Source organism: Podarcis erhardii (genome assembly GCF_964252035.2).
Source record: "Podarcis erhardii genome assembly, chromosome: 1".
NCBI lineage: Eukaryota > Metazoa > Chordata > Lepidosauria > Squamata > Lacertidae > Podarcis > Podarcis erhardii.
Window position 1 is genome coordinate 104,327,323 of NC_138497.1, and position 21,161 is coordinate 104,348,483.

Consider the following 21,161-nt stretch of genomic DNA (forward strand, 5'->3'; position numbering starts at 1 on the left):
GAAACTCCTAGGTCCAATCCCTTGAACCTCTAGTTAAAAGGAGCAGGTAAAAGGTGAGTGGAAAAGCTCTCTACTTGGGACCCTCCCCATGCTATGGCCAGTCAGACTGGCCTTGACTAGGTGGATGAACAGTCTGACTTGGTGTAAGACAGTTCTGAAATTCCTTTCAACATTAACTTTTAAAGATGTAGCTGTACTTGATGAGCCTCTCTGAACTATGAACTTACCAAGTTTCTGGAATCATTCTTGAAAACACTCTTTTTTTGGCAGAGGCATGATCCTAAAATCTCCATAGCATTGACATCTATTTCTGTAACTGCTGTGACTGTGAAGTGTGACAAATAATGACATTGTTGTCTAAGATGAGGCATTTGTAAACCTAAAGCATTGATTGGGTGGCCCGCAGTTCTCTGGGCCTATAGTTTTTACTATTCATGCAGCATTTGACCTTGTTAATCTGGCTCAGGTGTGGCCTTTGTTTTGGATGCAGATTGGTGTCTGCAGTGCCTTTATCCATCTGCTGGTTTTTCTGGAGTGCTATTAACCTTATTAGACTAACTGATAGGGTTATACCTATCCCTCCCAATGAATAAATTAATCATGTCCTCATTTATTCTCAGTGGCAACCTGGTCCTTAGGGATTGTTCCCATTTAGTGACTTGGAGCTGGAAATGCTATTTTTAAAAGATATGTTAATTGTGGAGCTTGCCACTTTATTCCGTAATCATTTTGTCAGTTGGTATGGATACCAATAGTGTTATGTTGACATGCAGTTTTGAATCTGGGGATTGATAGTTGAAAGGCAAAGCGATGGCTGTCTTAAATATCACATATAATCTTTCTCTAACTCCTCCTAATACTCAGAGTTATTCCAAAGGGGGATGGGGGGAGATCTTGGTATATCTCAAAGCTTGCTTCATTGCAATATGTTAACACTGATATTTCTCCCCCAAGCTTCAACCACAATTTCCTGTAAATTGTTCCCCCTGCTTTCTCTCATGTCCTGCTCTAGCTATTTGTTGTTAGGAGAATAGAAAGCCTTCAGTCCATTCTCTGTGCAGGAAAATGACTGTTCTATCAGCTGAATCCTGCTGACTGAGAGGAATTAAGCACCATGGTTACTAAAAGATGTTACTGGAATGCGTAGGAATAAGAAATGGCCAATATACGCAAACTGGTGGGCATTTATCTTTTTTACTGTGGCTGTTCACAAGGGACATCTGGAGCCTTGGATAAAGGCAAAATGATATTTTAATGATTTTGTTAAAATAATTGCTTACTGAGACATCCTCAGTCCACAATGAATAAACTATTGACTGACTCATTTGGGTTATATTATTGCATGACCATTGAATAATAAATTGCAGATATATCTATTTTGTAAAATGTAGAGGGGTGTATGTGTGTAATTTTGAAATGAACTTGTGTTACAGGAGCAATATGGTTGCTATTTTATCAGTGTAGAAATGCATGAACAGAAAAGAGCAGGAACATGTGGAGTCTGTCCTTGATTTTGTTTCTCCTGTGTGAATTCTGCATTCCTGTGTTAGAATTAGCATGAAATGGAAACATGGCATAAGAATCTGCCCTAGTCTGTATCAGGGATTTCCAAACTTTCTTTGCAGCAGACCATTTGAAAACTGCTGAGAGTCTGGGCTTTATGGTTTTTCTGAATGTTGTATTAATTGTCATACACTGTGCTAAATGCTGTATGTTTAATTGTATTTTTATTATCTTTTGTATTTCTTATATGTAATAGTTTATGGTTTGACAATTAAAATTCCAAATTGTAATACAATAAATACAATATAAGAAATATAAGAAGCAATGAAAATGCAATTACAAATCAATATGAATATTTATTGTGATGGATGTGCTGTGTCTGGTCTTCAGCCACATATCCACAGACATGTCATAGACCACCTGAATGAAGCTTATGGACCACAGTTTAGGTAGCCCTGGTCTATATATAAAGAAATTCTTCAGTTTGGAAGAAGACAACACTCCAGGATCTTGATGCAGGTTTCGACAGTGCCTTTTTAGTACACAGCCATCAGCACTATTCCTCTGGACAGCTCCGTGGGTGTGATAGAACTCAGGAGGTTTTTGATGGTTTCTTCCTGAACTGCCAGCTTTGATTGTAAACCTTACAATCAGCCATTCCAAATTCTGCACAAACATCTTAAGTTTCATTTCAGAAAAGAGCAACAATTTTACTGATTACCTCAAAGCATATTGACCTAGTAGATTAGCAAATCTGCATTAAAACACACAAGTCAGCACATTGTCTAATTTCTGGAAAAACTGATTCTTAATATCTTTGTAAATGTCTAGGAAGATATTGCAAGATCCAGATTTTAGTAAGTAAAAATATTGCCTATCTATTGGATCTAAGTGTTTTAAAATTAGCGTGCTCTAAATATGTTTTTTTAATTTCTAAAAAAGTGCCTTTCATTTACCTTGTTTATTTGCCCCAAGCTTTTGTGTTTTTTTTTAAAAAAGAGCTAAATTAAATGTTAATTTTCAGCCTAAGTGGTTTCTTTTGAGTGAAATACAGTGCATGGATCGTTAAAAATCTGGTTCATAATTATCTATTTGAAACCACAACTGATTGCTCTACCAAGGAAAGCTGCTATCTCAATAATATGCAAGTCTTGTTTCATTGAACTGAAAATCAATATGATGTTGCTTTTAGGAAGGCATTCAGAATGAGACTTTGCAATTCCACAAGCTTGTAATTCCTCCAGCTGTTTAGGGACCCCTTTGCTAAGAGCAAGAGGCCAGAAACATAAATTATTGTGTTTAAAGGCTAAACCTTTAGTTCAGTTTTTTTCCATTTTGTGAGATCAGTGCTGTCAGTCTTGCAGTAGGAAAGGAACAAGGTTTATTATTATCAGTAATGTATAATCAGTAATTATGTTTGTGATGCAGAAGGACAGGGAAAATTTTCTATGTCCTAGTATTCGTTGTTTATCTATGCCAGTATTTCTTTGTTGCTCTTCAGTGTTTTTGCATAGTAGCATGGTGATTTCCCCCACTCAAAGCCAGGAAATATGGTTCCTAGTAAGCTAAAGAGAAAACTGAAGCTTTGAAATGGGGTTAAGAAGGAAAGAGTCACTGGATTTGTATGATTTCTTCCCCTGGGATGGTAACTGCTTATAGAAAACTATAGACGAATTAATAATTTTACAGCCACTGTGATTAGACAGCAGTGTCTCTCCCCACGCTTTTCAGATACATATAAGGTTCTTCTCCAAACAATGATTAGTTATTCTAGTATTTTCTCTCTCTGCCTTTAGCATTCTGTAGGATTTGAAGCTCACATAAAAAATACCTTTCCTGTTTTCTCCTTCAAATTTATATACTTCTGCATACCCAGGAAATCCACTGAGCATATAGAAATATGTTTTGGGGTGACCCAGTTTTACTTCCAGCCTGATAAGCATTTCCAACCGGATAAGCACCCTTGTTTGCTATTAAAAGCATGATGGTTTGTTTTTTTACAAGTTGCTTTGAGGCTTTTATAGTCCACCTCAACCTCCATCAGTAAAAGTTGTTGTAACACCATCTTCTTTAAGAGGGGTATTTATTTATTCTCACTTCCCTACTGACTGCCACTTGACTATACCAGCAGCTTAGGTAGCCCAATTCAACAAACCCTAGTGAGCCAAAAGCTATGCGATAGTAGCCCGATGAAAAAAGGAGGGCATGGTTCCTGCACTTTTAATAGTTGTGCAGAAGAGGGAATTTTATCAGACATAGTTTGTATGGCAACACACTGCTACTTTTAGCCAGTATGCCTCTGAACACCAGTTGCTGAGAAACACAGATGCAGGAGTATGTTCTTCTCCTCAGGTCTTGCCCATCTGGTTGGCCACTGTTGAACAGGATGTTGGACTAGATGAGCCTTTGTCCTGACCCAGCAGTCTGCTCTTAGGTTCTCACACAACTATTAAAAGGTTCAGGAGCCCTTCTCTCTTTTCCACCTGGCCATTCCAAAATGCATGCAAGTCCAGTCATTCTGTTTCTTGAATGGACAGCTCCCTTTGTGGAACTGAGAGTAGGTACCTGGAATTTCTGCAACAGTTGTAGGGATTTTGGGGTGGGTGGGACGGGACATGGTTTCTCTTGTCACAAATCCTTGAAGCTATTTGTGCTACAGGGCAGACTCTTAACAGCAGAAGTTGTGCCAGGTGAAGAAGAGTGTGTGTCAACCTCACAACATGTTGTGTGGGAACAATGTGGTCTTACTGGCTGTTAATTACATTTCCCCCCTGTATTCCTAACTTCCTTGTTTGGTGAATTTTTGGGTGGTATTCAGTGTGGTGCTGTGGTAGACATCCTGGCAGTGCAAGCATTACAGCTTTCTTTATGGAATGATTCTGTCCCCTCCTCCCCCTGCATGCTGCTCTGGGTGTTCTCCTGACTCCGTGAGCCAATTTTGGGGAGCACTGCGGGAAAAGCGGGAGGGAAAGCCCTGATGTGCAAGCAGAAGCCCTTGTGCAGGGCTTGCACTGAGAGAACTTGTTAGGTGAATCCAACTGCTTACATTTTACAAGCCAAAGTAACTTTCAAGAATTTGGCAGGGGGAGGGAAACATAATACTTTGTGTTCCTTATTATAACTTTTATTCCTTCTGATCTTGAGAGTCATTTCCTTCCTAAAATAAGTATGCACTGAAAGTAACTTTCTGTTCCAGTCTAATTTCTTTTGCCATATGAGCTCTAGGATATAATATTCTGTCCTCAGTCTTCACTAGGTTACTTCCACTCATGTAACAGGGCTTCTCCTTCCTCTTCTTTCCCCTACAGCTTCCCCATATGCTCCAGTGAATTCCCTCAATCCTCCAGAGCAGATTTTATTGGGGTGCAGGTTGGAGAGAGAGGAAGGGAAAGTCTCTTTGCTTGAGTGGAAGACCATTCTGTTGGCAGACAGACACCACTGGATGTCCCCCATAATATGGGAAGGAGGAACTCATTGTGCCAAATTTACACTGGGAGTATTCTAGGCTCCATATCTTTTCAAGAGAGTAGGCATTGGAATAAACTTTCTTACACCTTTCCCATTAAATAACAAGAAAAAATGAATATAAAACAATCCTATATTGAGAAGAAGCAGTAGGCAAATCTTAAAACGGCCATTGTTCCTTTTACTTTGGAACCGGCATAACTCATGATTCATATAATTATCTTCTTTCCTTATCTTCCTCAATTAGTAAACTGGACAGTAACCAGTATCCAAATGATATTTATTCGGGGAAGCAGTAGGAAGTCACAACAGATGCTATTTTCTAAATTTGATCTAGCTGGGAAGAAATCTGGTTTCTTTATGTTACCCTGCACGGTACATCTGTACATTTTCCTGCCAGATACCTTCTTCTAATTTCCTAGTTCCTCCCCCCCACCTCCCCCCCCCATCTTCTGGCTAAATGTTGGCTCATGGCACCTTCCTTGATGAATTATAGTATCCTATATTAAAAAAACCAAATTCATTCTTTCTCCTTTCAGATGTTCTTGAGGGATACAATGGCACAATTTTTGCTTATGGTCAAACATCTTCAGGAAAAACGCATACCATGGAGGTAAGAGTGATTTTTCAAATATAGATTTATTGACAATATGCTTATTAGACAGGAAAAACAGCTTGGAATCGCTGAAGTGGATTTTGCTACTAATAGAGAAAGAGTGGGTTGTGTCAAATTATGTCCGTCTTTGATCCTGCAGAGGCTCCCATGAATGGAAGGGGAGAAGTGGTGTCTGTGGATTTTCTCTCTGTTACTCTATAACACCTTCCTCTAATCTGCTTCAGAGAGCTGGTGAACTCCCAGGAACATGCAGGTGGTACTGCAGAGGGCTGCAGGGGAAAAGGGGCATTTTGCAAAAACCTCTCCCTCCCACCTTTTGTGTGTGTAACGCTTTGCTTTCCACAATTTGAAGGATACAACCGGTAGACCCCACTAAAATTAAACTGCATTTTTAGAAGGGTAAACTTTCATGGTAAGGTTTTTTTTTAAAAAAAAAAACACACACAAGCAAACAACTGTGTTGTATGTATAATATAATATATTGCATGTGCATGTGTATGTATGTACACTTCCATTTTGAAATTTACCCAACTCAAATGTTCTAGTCTGGACATAAATATGTGTGGTTGTTTCTTAGCATATATTTGACTCTCTGCTTTTAGTCAACCAGTTACATCTAGAAAGCTAGAATCTCTCTCTGTGTCTTAAGCCCACACAGAATAAGAAAGTGTTCTGTAGCTTAAAAGCATCCTACACTAAGTAAATGGGGCTTCTCCTCCAGCTGAGGTCCTTTGGCCATGCTACATATATACTGGGTAGAATTTGATCATGCATGGCAAGGGCATTGCAAGGTTGGCTTATCAGAAGGTAACTTTACTCTTCTCCTACACAATAGCACATTCTTCAGTCAAATCTGATAACATAATCAGAGTTTTGTAACTGTATTCTGGGTTTCCTTCTATTCTTATTAGGGTTTCCTCAGTTAGAAAATTGATAATAGCCAAGGATCCGCAAGCTGTAACTGGGCTTGTTAGCCAACAATATTTTCTACTGGCAGCCAATTTCTTAGATTGCCTCTGTAGAACAGAGTTTTTTGTGCCTTTATAGGAGAGGAGTAGTATGTAGCAACCTCTAGGGACATACAGGAGCATAGGAAACTTCCTTATACTGAGCCATACCATTGGTAGCTAGATACAATTTACACTGGTTGCCAGTTCATTTCTGGGCCCAATTCAAGGTGCTCGTATTCATGTTTAAAGCCTTGAATGACTCAGGTCCCAGATACCTGAAAGACTGCTTCCTTCCATACATACAGACCGTATCAGGTGCTGAGATTGACAGAGAAGGCCCTTTTGGTAGTTCCTCAGAGGCTTGTGGGGTGATAGCCCAGGAAGAGGCATTCTGTGTTGTGGCCTCTAAGCTATGAAACTTCCTTGCCATCAAAGTGCATCTGGACCCTTCAGTGTACAGCTTTTAGAGAATGATGAGGATGAGCCTCTTTATCCCAGCTTTTGACACCAGAGGTGTATGTATTTGGGACCTCCCCCCTTGTTTTATGGTTGTGGGTTGTTTCCCCCCCCCCAAAAAAAATAATGTTCTTTTTATTGTTATAACCCTCCCTGGGAAGGGTGGGAAACAAACAACTGGCAGAAGCTTAGGCAGCAATTACACACATATTTTTCTGACTTGTACCCAGAAAACTGCAGGCTTCCAACTGAATGCTTCCCCTCCTTCTCTACAGCCCATCTGCTGCCCCCCAAACCCAGTGCCTGAACTCCTCTCCAGTCCACAACACTTCTGAGATGGAGCATTGCAATCAGCCTGATGCCACACATTTTGTGTCTTTAGTTTGTCTATTGGCTTTAACAAAATGAATATTTTGTTGCACTTGTAGTAGAGGTACTGCAAGCTTATCCTCCATTCTAGTCACCATGGATGTGAGCCCCTGGCAGTGGCAAATAAGCTCCCCTGCTCTCTTTGTAAATGAATGTGCAGCTCAAACTAAAGAAGAGAATAACATGCTGCAGGGAGGACATGCTAGCAGTAGACTGCAAAATAACTCTACCAGTATTTAATAATGCACAGTTCAGCTTTTAGTGTGCATTAAATGTGCATTATTTAACATACTTGAATGTGGTTGTGGTGGCACATTTGCCTGGTCTAGAAGCAGCCTTATCTGTCACACAATTGCCTATTTTCCTTCCAAATGCACACCTCTCAAAACCACTGACTGGCTTCCTGCTGTGCTGATTTTCTAGGTGGTTTATAACCCTCAGGAGTCCTATAGAAAGTTCCGAGCTGCTGCTGCTGCTGATTCTTGTTAGCCAAGGACATGATGACCATTTCTTATGCACTAAAGTAGTGTAGTGTTCCAAAAAAACATTTTCCTGCTTCCTTCCGTTGTTCCATTGGTGTCCCCCCCACCCCAAGGAGCCTCCCTCTCCCCAGCTGCATTAAATAAGGCTAAGGGCCACATGTTCTCCATTCCTAGGTGGTTAAAGGACACACATTATGTGAAACATTCATGTGGTTTGAAAGATGCAGACACACAGCAGGAAGCTCTAATCAAATTGCTGGTCCCCTGCTCTGTGTAAATCTCTTGTAGGTCAGTGTTAAATTAATACCTTCCAAAACCTGTGATTGCCATCCTTACATGTTGTAGCATGTAAGGTGGAGGCCACAGGCACACATGATATTTTTACAAGTTTGAATATTAATGTGTGTTTACTTACCTAAAATGCCACTTAATTTGAGGTTATCACATTGTCTGATTCGCCAAGAACATCTTGGTCTATGGATGTGTAGAGAGGCCATCTTGGTGGCTGCTCTGCCAATATGGAATTCTTTCCTATAGGACTTCTATTTCAGCAGAAATGGAACACTTTCTGCAAGTACTTCAAGGCTCCTCTTTTTAGATGTGATATGGCTGACTGTGTGTATTTGGTGTTTTAATTTTTAGATGAAATAGTAACAATTGTGTGGAATGCCTTGAGCCACTGGAGGTTGGATGTGGTGAGAATCCAAATGACTGTGTAGTCTGTCATAAGAAGGGAAGTGAGAATTAGTGAGAATTAGCTTTTTGCTTCTTATAATATAACCAGTTCCCTCCGCAGCTCCCACCTCCTCCCCCTTTTAAGTTTAATGATGGAATAAAATGCCACCTCTGCTTTGCCGCCTTTTTAGAGAACAGGTTCGGGGGTGGAGCAGGCAAGGGGAATCACTCACTTGTTGTGTGCAGATGGTGGAATGACAGAGTAATCCACCAGCTTAGAATTTAATTAAATCAAAATGTCTGTGGTGCTTGAGCTGGTGGATGGAAAAAATATATTTGAAAGCCAATTTGCATTCAGAGTCACAGGCTCAGATTATTGTAGGAAAAGACGGGAATGTTTGCTACCCATTGTTAAATCATGCTTTTTATGATGCTTTAAATGCAGCTCCAGGCCTTTACTAAGTTTTATTTTAATCCTCCTTTTAAGCCCTCTTATAATACTATTAAGAATACATCTTTATTGGGGGAGGGGGGTTGATGAAGAGAGGAGGGGTCATTAATTCCTGGAAGTAAACATCTTAAATGCTTCAGATTTTTCCAGGTTTGAAAATACTTTGAATGCTAAAAGACAATAACCTTTTTACAGTTTGCCACTCTTTTCATAATCCGCAGTAAACTGCTTCCTTTTGTTCCCACATCCCATTTCTCATGGCCATTGGGGATTGCAAGTTGTATATGTATAGACAACCCTTCCACAATTTAGTGGCCTCCAGATATTTTTGACTACAACTCCTATTATTTTTTACTATTGGCCATACTCACTGGGGATGATGGGAGGTACAGTCCAAAATACAGGATTGAGAAGGATGAGATAGACTTGTCCATTTAACCACAGTGTTCCTCTTGATGCATCTTTCTCATCTCCTGCTTGAATGTATGAAGTTGGGAAGTTTTAGTGGGCACAATTCTTCACCCACTCAATATATTCTAAGTATTCAGGTACTGAAGTTGGGAGCAGGACTGTAGACAGAATGTGCTGTGCAGAAGTTCAGGATTTGGTTAAAGAAGAATACATAATTTTATTGCATTATATATATGAATGTGACATGGGTCAAACATGAAGACTTTGAAATGTCAATGAAACATGTTTCAGTGAAGTACATATACAGGATACGTCATCTTCTAAATCTTGGACCTTCAAAGTATTCCTGAATGTATATAGTCAGTAGCCAGTCATCTGTCAGATATTTGCAAAGATCAATTAATTTTTGCCATTATTGTGGCATAATATGTGATCCAAGTATAGCCAAATGGTTCTTTGTTAGGGATGCCTTCTGAATATCATCCTTCTCACAGCTTTCTTTCTCATTTCTGCCTCCTGAATAGCACTGGTAATTGGAGGATGGAAAACTTTGAAGAGAACCCTTGAGTCAGGCAGCTATATATAGTCTGCTGGCTTTTCATTTTTAATTTCCTTCTGACTGGATTAAATGTTTAAACTGGCTGCCATTCCACCAGTTCTGTTGTGGTGTAGTACAGCACATTATGCCCAAAGGGAGATGCAGCTGAGAATTGTGATGAAAACTGACTGGATTTGCCAGTTTCCTTGTTTGTGAAGTGGCACAGCGAGGCAAAAAATAGATGGGCTGTAAACATATTATATTATTTACATTGATTAAAATTATTTATAGACCACCCTTCATTAAAAAAAACATGATTAAAGGGCCCTTCACTGTAATATAGGCCTGGGGAGCCTTTGGATTGCAACTTCCAACAGCCCCATCCATCATGGAATAATTATGAGGGATGAGGGATGGGCGAAAGGTTTCCCAGCTTTGCAAAAATCCAGATGTAGCAGCAGGCCATTCTAGATTGAATGCTAGGCTTCCAGTGGATAGAGAAGTGGTATCCTCCCTCATTTTCCTCTTAATTCTACTTTCCCAGTACTTTTGATCCTCACCAGTATGGTGCTGTACAGTCAGAAAATAATGGCACAAGGCCTAAGAATCCAGTCACGCTCTTCTCCTTTCCCTACCTAAGGCAGCGTCTTGGATTGACTCCCTGCTTGCCCTCTTGATATCCATGTTGTCAATAGCAGAAACAGGACTACTATGCTCTCCTGCTTCACATGTCGCATCCTTGACTGAAAGTATTCAATTTCATGCTTAGCCCTTACTTATTACAAGCAGGATCAAAATTGTTTCAGCTGATAGATTCCTGATGCATGCATGAAACAAGAGAAGTCTGGTTTGCTCCCCTCCTCTTGCATTCTGTTTATGCGAAGCATGCTTGTGTGGTATGTTTTGGTCTGACTTGCCTTCGTTCACACGTGTGTGCAGGAGTGCACACAATAGACACATATGTCCCTGGCAATGCGGAAGCAGGCTTCATGTATTCTGGCTTTTCAGTTCATATGTGCTGTGAAACTGTGAATTGGTCTCCTTCGGGAGGTTGTGGACTCCTCTTCTGTGGAGCTCTTTAAGCGGAGGTTGGATGGTCATGGATGCTTTAGCTAAGATTCCTACATTGCAGGGGGTTGGACCACATAAACCATGGGGTCCCTTCCAGCTCTATAATTCTATGGTTCTATGATCCTTTCAGGAGTGTCCTGAGGTTCATAAAACCTTGCCTTCTTTAAGAGCACATGCACCGCAAGACCTTTGTTATGAAACCCTTTGCTGTTCTTCAGAACCATTGCAACCCTTCACATCAACATCCCTGGGTAATGTTTTCAGAGTGAAAGCTTTACATTTCAGGCAGGGTGACCTCAGTCACAAGGTGCTGATTGAAAGGGCAAGTTGACTGTTTCATATTCATAATTAAACAGATGGAACGCAAGTCCACTTGCATTATGTTGCACCTAACAAAAAGAAAAGTGAAGGGGGATGCTGGTTCATTATTGTGGCACTGACTAATTTTTGTTTCCAGAGGAAAAGTGAAAAATGACATGCAGTCAGGAAAAATGTTCTTTTCTTTCATCTTCAGAGCTCCTGAATAAAGCAAAGGAAGCTGACTGTGCAAGCTACCAGCAGTGCTGGCAAAGCAGCATTTGTTGGCATTAGGCCCAGCAGAACAATCTGCAGACTTATTACAGGCTCATCTCCCCCTCTTCCATCTTGCAATAATTTCCATCTATGTGGTAGCTCAGTCGCTGGTGCATAAGCTGGAAACTCCCTTCCAAGTATTAGAAACTGTGTTCTGGAGACATTTGCTCTGCATTCCCCAAAAGAGATTTGTTTTGATGTTAAATGGCCTTAAAGAGCCATTTCTTTCTATAGAGAGTTCCAAGAAGGACAAATAAATTGAGGAATGATCATACCTTAGTGGTAAAGTGTATGCTTTGAACGTGGAAGGTGACCATCCCAGAGTCAAGTCTCAGGCATCTCCTGTTCAAAAAAATAGAAAAGTAAAATGATCAGGTAGGAGGTGATGTGGAAGTCCACTTCATGAGACTCTAGAGAGCCATTGCCAGTCAAGGAGATAATACTGAGCTAGATGAATATACAGCCTGATTTGGGAAAAGGCGGCTTCTTACGTACCTAATTTAGTACAGCATTATAGAGGATGTTGAGGTGTAGAGTTGGGGCTATGCTGCATAGTCACATGATGACAAGTGCTTACAGCCCTGTTTGCTAAGCACTTTGCAAGGATATAAGTAGAAATAGTCTTTTCGGCAGGCCTGCACAGTAGAAGAAGAGGTGAGGACGAGAAAAGGGGTCAGCAGGGAACTGGGTAAAGAGATGTACATTCAGCAACTTCTCTAAAAATGATTGTGGTTTGGGCAAGTTCTAGGGATAGAAGGATAAAGCGGGGGGAAGCTAGTAATAATTAACAGTATGATAAATCATGGTTGTAGTAATAATACATAACAAATACAAGCATTTGTATATTGCTTTTGAGTGTTGAAAGCATTTCACATGGACTGTCCTGCTCTTGCCTACCACTGTATATTCCAGGGGTGTGTCCCTGAGACAGAAAGGTTGTGGCTTGGCTAAGGCCACCTAGTAAGTTCATGGCAAAGGTGATCTGCCCAATTTATATCTCAGTCTCTTAACTACCCTGCTGCACTATTGACAAACAGTACATTGTGGGGGCAGAAGTAAGCTGAGAGTTGGAGTCAGATCTGAGTCCATGTCCCACCCTCTACCATCAACTATGGGGAATAAGACATATGGTGGGGCTATAACCATAGTGTGCAAAATAGGCAATTAAAAAAATATACTATTACTTATTTACAGCATTTGCCACATAGCAGGTACATACATTGGTATCCCATCTTGCAGGACTGTTGCGGAGAGAAAAACATAGTAAAGTTTGTGAACCTGACAAATTGAAAAGGAGCACTATATGAATTATTAATACTTGCAATTGTGTACGTATCTAGAAAATTACTGGAAAGCAGTCAGCTTATGTTTGTTACGTGAACATGCATTTTGTGAAGATTCGCCACATGTATGCACATGGTGAACAGTCTTCTGCGATTTACTTCTTACCTTTTGTGTCTTCAGGGGAAGCTACATGACCCACAGCTAATGGGAATAATTCCAAGAATTGCACATGACATCTTCGATCACATCTATTCCATGGATGAAAACCTAGAATTTCACATAAAGGTAAATGCAAAATGACATGTTATGCAATGGTCAGATAAAAAGCTGAGCGAGGTGCCAAACCTCAAAGGTTGCACTTTTCCCTTAAATGAAAACCTCAGAATAAATTTGGGTCTGCAATATTTCACTTTCACAAATGTTACTTGTCACGATTTCAGTATCTCAGATAAAATTATCCTTTCTTTTTTTATTTGAAATAACTTCTATTTCTACATACAGGTCTTTACGAGCTCTTATGTGCCTGCATTTATTTTTTTCTTGTGAATTGAGAGTGGGAGCAAATAACTGAATCAAATGTGATTTGGAGAAATGTGAACCAAGTAGTGAGCTAAAAGTACATATAGGTTTGCATGGTTTGAAAAAAAGAAAAAAAAAAGGTTGTAAAATCCTATAAAACACATCCCTTTGAGGCACAGTGACCAGACACAATCCTATTTTGTGCTGGATTCAGTCTGCATTTTGCTGTGGAAAGAAAGTTGTTATATGTCACTCTTAATGATATGATCAAGATTTAAGAGCTTAGCACATCTTAACACCGGCTGTATTTAAAAGCTTTAAGTGGCTCCTGGATAATCCTGGAGTGAGCTATTCAGCCAAATATTGCACTTATGGCAGGATTAGTTGTGTACCAGGCTGATAGCTTTTTCTTCGATTGGCAAAGTTTTGAGTTAATCAGATGTGGCACCCAACTGAAATATTATATAGTTGTAAGCATTTAAAGGGATTAAAAATGCTACTTGTAGACTAGCATTTCTTAAGAAGCTCCCACTATTTTTGTTGCTTTGCTGGAAAATTAAGTGTCCTTATTACTTACTGACTGACAGATTAGAAATGATTCACAGATCCTTGCATGCCGTAGTGACTGTGTATGGTGCTGCATTTGAAAAGATCTATATATTTGCACCCAATGTAGGTGCTGTCAAGCTTTGCTTTTGCGGCGTAGTGGTGATGGGGACTGGATACCTTGATTTAATTATCACACCCCCAATGGGTGATTTGCCTGATACATCAATCTTGGTGCACACAATTTGCGTGTTGATTAAACTCACATATCCAGAGGCGTCGTTTTCCTCTCCCATTCCATTTGACAAAGCTGGCAGTGTCAACCTTCTTTTAAGGATATGGTTAGGAGATTTGGTGTGTGCTCCCTGCCCTCACCCTTTCCTCATTAACTGCAACATTATGTTCATGTTTAGTATAGTTAATGCTAAGCAAAGTTCGCTTTTCAACCAGGGCTGGAAGTTGGTTTGCAAACCCTGATTAATGCTAACAACATCCAGCTTGCTAGCATACCAGACTCCATCTGTTCCAAGCTATAGATTCTTGCAGACGCAGGTGATGCACATCACTGCTGCTTGCAAAGATCTTGCATGCACCTACTACTCAACAGTTGGCGCCATCACTCCCCAGGTGCTGCATATAGTGTTGTGTTGTCGTTTTAAATCACCACATCGGTCATATTCTTCTCTCTCTATAATGACACAGAGCTTTACTTGTTTATGTGGATAGTCCTTCTTGGATAGAGGTGATTGACTAGAGTTTAGATCTCTTTTGGAATTTTAAAAACCCCTGCAAAATTTGAATATAAGATCTCTTCAGTCATTGTCTAACGTTAGACATGTAAGGAAATAGTTTTCCTTCTCTTCGTGAGTGCACAAAAAGAGGAGAAGATGAATACTTAAAATTAGCCTACTCAACTACTGTTTTGTACTGCTGTGACAGCAAATGTATTTGAATGGCATTGAACAAATTGTGCAAGCTGATTATGCAAGAGAGGTGCCATTTGGAAATGGCAGGCATTCTGGACATGGAGAGGGGAATTCCATCAAACAGCTACATGGCTTTCTGATAAAATATTGCTACTGTCAAAGCTTGCTCTAGCATTAGAATGTTTCTATTAAAATGTTGAGTCTTGCAGAGACATGCTTATTTTTAACTAAGACATGGGCGAAATGCACTCCACATACACAACAGAGGGGGGGGGAATTTAATTCAGCGCATGTTGAACATTGGAGGTAAATAGAATGACGATTATAGGCTTAGCTCTACCATTCAGTATGCCCCATATTTGGGTGTCTTTTCTCCTACTGTTTCCTTGTGGAAATATGTCCTGAGTATCCTCTCAGAAATAAGCAAAGTACGGTATCTTATTTTACTTATTATTATTTTTGTAAGGATAGTGATCTTTTTTGAAGGGAAAATTTTGATTTGTAGCTCTGGCATGAATGTAAATGGAGTGTTATTCAGAGTTATGTGACGATGATTTAGGTCAGGTGGTACCCTTCCTTCTGTAATTACTCGAATAAAAATCCCTGTTGATTTCAGATTCTGCAGAGTGAGTTCCCTCTACGTCAAGCTATCAGGGCTGCCAAGAAGGGGAAATAAGCTATGTTTTATATCAACAAACATCTGAATCAATGTAAATCTATAATACAGTTGTAAAATTCAAAAGGATAGTGGAGCATCTTCATATAGAAATGCTTAGCTTTCATATTGATAGTGATGTGTGTGTGTGTGTGAGAGAGAGAGAGAGTGAACCTTTGATTTCAGTAATTTATCACCTTTGTACTTCTGGTATACTCCTGGTGGCAGAAAAAAGAAGAAGAAATGAATGAAGTGCAAGCAAAATTGTCATGCTGCCCCAGGGGTGATTAAAAAAATTGTCAGCACTTCAGATGTACCCAGTCCTCAGCCCCTCTTCTCAATTAAAACGGGGTTATCTTAGAAGTTAGTCACTATGGTGCTTGTCAGTATTGGTAAGCATGTTTTTTTTTCTTTTAAGGCAATAAGGCTACTTTGTAGTCTGGCTTCAGTGAGCAGTGAGAACTAGTCAATTAAAGCCATCATTACATCAATAGCAAAAGTGTTCTGCCTGAGTAGCTCATGTTCTGAGAGTCCAGCATCAAATATTTAATATTTAATGATGGAAACAAGCAAACAAAAGCTCTCAGATGGACTGTAACTTAATACCCAGTCAAACATTAAGATTGAGCATATTTGTATTTAGTTTAATAAGCATAAGTGACTGATTCATGTTATGGTTGCTTGGGAAACAAATGGGAAGTTGTACATATTTGTTCCTTAGCAAGCTGCGAAAGTAAGACAAAACGTAACTAGACTGCAGCACAGTCTTGGACGCTTCTCATTCATGGACAGAAACAAAAACATAGGAGTCTAAACTTTAGGCATTGTGCATTCATCTCAATCAGTGCCATTTGCTCACAAGAAAACAGCTATCCATTGTTTTTGTCATATTAGAAAAAGATGAGAAGGGAAAGAAATCTGTATGAGGAGACATATAAGAAGTTCCAGTTAGAGATAATGTGTTGTGGCATGCAGTGGAATGGCTATGTTAGTTTACAAGTTTTGTGACAGTGAAATTAGAGTGCTGCGTGATAAATTTTTACAAGTAAGTTCAATAGCTCTTCTGGACTATACACCATAAGTGTGCTAGTATGGAAGCCACCTTTTTGTGCATTGCCTGAAGGAAATTCTTTCAGAACCATATCAAGTGAATTTTCAGCCCTACGAAGATTTTTTTTTTTAACCCCATCAGTCTACTTTTAAGGTATAAACACTCTGTTCTAATAATGTGCCACTCATGGAGTCTGTTTTAATTAACCTGTGCTTTCGCCCTACCGTTAGTGATCCTAAATACCTTTCATTTCCATTGAAATTACTGGGATTTATTTATCTCCTGAGTCTGTTATTCTTTGATATATCCTCTCAGTATGCTTGGATTTTACTTTCTTAATTCCTTGCCCCACCCCAAATAATTAGAAATGGTTTCAGTGGTTCTTCATGTAATCTATTTACACAAACACACCCCGTTTAGCTAGCCTGTGGATTGTGCAAATATTCTTTGACTCTTGTTTCAGCCTTTACACAATACAAATAAAAATGTAATAAGTAAATCCAACCCTGGCAGAGAATACACAACAAAAGTAGTATGCATAGACAGCATGAAATGGTTGTTTGCAACAGATTTGACCTTTTTGCAAGAACCCAAATTGATAGAGGTTTTTGAAAACTTGTTAAATTAGTGTGTTTCATTTCTTTAGGTTTCCTACTTTGAGATTTACTTGGACAAAATAAGGGATTTGCTGGATGGTAAGTAAAGCAGCATCTCTCTCTTTTACTGTAATTGTAATTACCATAATGAGTATATTTTATCTTTAAAAATAAAATGGTTTTCAGGTCAAGGACTGAACCCTGGACATTTGGATGTGTGCATTTCCTGGAGTAATATTCATACAGTGCAGACATTAAGGCCTGATAAGACTGTTTTCTCATAAAATTTGGGTTAATAGACTATATCCCCCATTTAAAGTGGAGGGTGTGGAACTAAACCTTTGGTGCTCCAAAGGTTGCTAGCTACAAGTTCTATAAGAGAAGAAGAGTTTGGATTTGATATCCTGCTTTATCACTACCCTAAGGAGTCTCAAAGCGGCTAACAATCTCCTTTCCCTTCCTTCCCCACAACAAACACTCTGTGAGGTGAGTGAGGCTGAGAGACTTCAGAGAAGTGTGACTAGCCCAAGGTCACTCAGCAGCTGCATGTGGAGGAGCAGGGAACTGAACCCGGTTCACCAGATTACGAGTCCACCACTCTTAACCACTACACCATATTAGCCCTGGCCATTGGACATTCTGGTTGGAACTGATAGGAGTTGTAGTTCTTCAGATGCAATGTTGGACCAGCTTAAGCCAACATGGTGCAGTGGTCAGAAATGATAGGACTTGCAGTTGGGCAACATCTGGAGGGGCGCAGGCTAGCAATTTTTATGTAGTTCATTAAGGCATCCCTGATTAAAAGATAAACTGTACTATAGAAGTACCTCCAGAAGTACATGCAGAAGCAAAGGCTGGTTGGGTTGTCCATATCCTGTTTTTGAAATGCCCAGAGACTGTAGTCAATTGCCCAATATTTAGACTTCTGTAAACAAAGCACTACTTACAGGAAGAGAACGGGGGCAGATAACATATAACAGCTGGGAAACTGTCTTACAATTTCAGACCGGAGAGCAGAGTGTCATGTTTGCATCCATGTCCCCTTCCCACCAGACTTCCTGGGCTTTCAAGGGTTGTTGGGTTCCCTTTTCCTGGTCTTAATAGTGGTTGAAGCAATAATCTCCCCCTCTTTTCACACTTAAAAATGTTTTTTTTGCTGGGAATGCTCTTAATATTTTGTTTTCGTTTTTAAAAAAGGTATCTTATGAATTGAGAATCATGTTATACTTGTGTATATTTAACAAGCCAGAGAGCTTTGACAAATAAAAGAGCTGAAACAGTTGAAGCATCCTTAATATTTTGGTTTGAAGTACTTTGTACAGTAAGGCCTAGTGCATGTGGTCCAAAAAATTATAGTTTGTTGGACTGGGAGCAAACAACAAGCTCATGCTGTCATGAGCTTTCTTTGCCATGACACTTTTATTTATTTCATATTCTCCAAGCAATTTACAAAATAACAAATACAGTATGTATATGTAACAAACAAAACTGCAAACCTACAGTACAATACAATGCAATACAAAATAATAATAATAATAATAATAATAATAATAATAATAATAATAATAATAATATAAACACAATGGAAACACCTGAACTGGGAACATACAAGTTGACCATTTTCTACAAACCAGGATTGCAAACCATGACTATATACTGTTGCCTGGTTTCAGAGTCATGGTGAGCTTTGGTTTAAGAATTTATTTATTAATTAAAATTTGTATACCACCCTTCATCCAAAGATTACAGGGTGGGTGGTCCCCAACATAAAAATACAGAATGAAAACACAAAATGCATAATAAAACAAAAACAAACCAGCAACCCCGCTTCCCCAAACACATTTAAAAGGCCATAGAACAAACGAGAAGTCTTCCACAGAGCATATGATGATGGGAACGTAGTTTGCTGGAATGAAAATGTGACCTGTGAACTGGGCTGAAGTGGCACCATTATCACTTTGGTCCTGAATCTGGTCACTTCTAATTTTTAAGACGATTTTGTGCATTGACCAAGTAGTTTTTATCTTGGTTAAACCATCTGGGAGAAATTGCACTGCAGACATACATCAAAGATCCCAACTTTTTTGTAATGTATGTTTTTCATGAGCAAGTCAGAGTAAAGTATGTGTGTCAGCATTGCTTTTTGGGGGAGTTTAGTTGAGTCTCATGTCTTGTCATTTAATGTAGAACTAAGCAATGGCATTGTATACTCTAAGTACATCATGTGGCTAACTCTTGTGTAGATTAAATTGCTGCTTTCCTCCATGGATGGTTGTGCTTGTGTTATTCAGATTATTCTTGTGGCTCATCAAATTTGTGCACTTTCTTCATCAGTGATTCTTGATGACTTTTCCTCCTTTTAGTTTCAAAGACAAACCTTGCAGTTCATGAAGACAAGAACAGAGTTCCATATGTCAAGGTAAAAAACATTCCTTTAGATACAGAAAAAACCTTTAGAAATTGTTCTGGTCTAATGATTGAAAATGGTTTGTGTGATCACATGAATGTGCTTTATTTTTAAAATTTGCATGCCACCTTTTTTCAGACACCATCAAGATAGCTTGACAAAAACTGTGGATAGCACTAAATAAAAAAATTACAGAATACATACAGGTGAAACTTGGAAAATTAGGATATTGTGGAAAAATTCATTTATTTCAGTAACCTGGTTCAATGCCCATGGGATTACTGTGCTTGATTGGCTGGCAAACTTGCCTGACCTGAACCCCATAGAGAATCTATGGGTCATTGCCAAGAGAAAGATGAGAGACATGAGACCGAGCAATGCAGAAGAACTGAAGGCTGCTGTTGAAGCTTCCTGGTCTTCCATAACACCTCAGCAGTGCCACAGGCTGATAGCATCCATGCCACACCGCATTGAGGCAATAATTGATGAAAAAGAGGCCCAAACCAAGTACTGAGTACATATGCATGCTTCTACTTCTCAGAGGTCCAATATTGCTCTATATGCAGTCTTTGTTTTGCTGATTTCATTTCGTATTCTAATTTTCTGAGATTGCTGATTTGGGATTTTCATCAGCTGTACGCCATGATCATCACAATTATAACAAATAAAGTCTTGACATATCTCGCTTTGCATGTCATTGAGTCTATCTCATATATTAGTTTCACCTTTTAAGTTGAATTACTGAAATAAATGAACTTTTCCACGATATTCTAATTTTCCGAGTTTCACCTATAGATGATTCCAATACAGTGAAAGCAGCTTTCTCTCCTCTTCCTGCACCCCTCTCTCGCCAGATCTGCTCCAGAGAATTCCCCAACCCTTTGGAGCAGATTCTGAGGGTGCATGGGGTGAGCTTAGGAGATGAGTTCTGTCATGCAAGTGAAAGTCTGCTATGTGAGTGGAGCAGCAACTTGGGGCACAACCCCATGTATAGAATCGAGGCCATAAAAGCAGTCATACCATTATTTAACTACTGGAGCCAACAAAACATACATATTACCAAAAAGAAAATCAATGGGTAAGAAATTCTAGGCAGTATCCAGCTAAGTCATGACTTACTTAATTAGTCTATTGGTCTATTCAGAATATGACTCATTCAAATACCAGCCACCTAAATGAACCCTTCAAAATATGGTAAAATAAAAAAGACTGCAATCATTTATGTTCCCAGTGGATTTTTTTTTATTTCCTGAGAAAAGACCTTGTGTAGGTAAATTTTGACAACTTTTCTCATACACATACAAACACACACACATCCCCCAAGCAATTGTCACAAAATAATTTGCTGTTTTTTTGTGGTACAGTGGATATTCAGATTCAATTACTTAGAAACATTTTTTTTCCTTGTGCTGCTCTGAATGTTATCTTTAACAGTACTTCAGTAAGCCTTTCTTACACTAGAGAATGGAAGGGAATAATTTATCATCAACCGAGAATTCTAACCGTAAAAATTAAAGCAATGCTTTTCTGAAATATTAATGGACTTTTGCAATTTTTGCTTCATTTTCCTCCTTTTTAAATGGTTTTGTTTTGTTAGTCATCCTATTGAAATGAAAC

The 21,161-nt window shown here is 39.2% G+C and overlaps 1 protein-coding gene across 1 annotated transcript in view; it reads left to right on the forward strand.

The window, feature by feature from the left end:
* KIF5C (kinesin family member 5C) overlaps positions 1–21,161 on the forward strand; it is a 70,283-nt gene that overhangs the window by 18,502 nt on the left and 30,620 nt on the right. The window contains exons 3-6 of the mRNA XM_081871395.1: positions 5,508–5,581; positions 13,025–13,129; positions 17,188–17,236; positions 19,501–19,556. Of these exons, the coding sequence (XP_081727521.1) occupies positions 5,508–5,581; positions 13,025–13,129; positions 17,188–17,236; positions 19,501–19,556 (284 nt within the window). The remainder of the gene's footprint in view (positions 1–5,507; positions 5,582–13,024; positions 13,130–17,187; positions 17,237–19,500; positions 19,557–21,161) is intronic.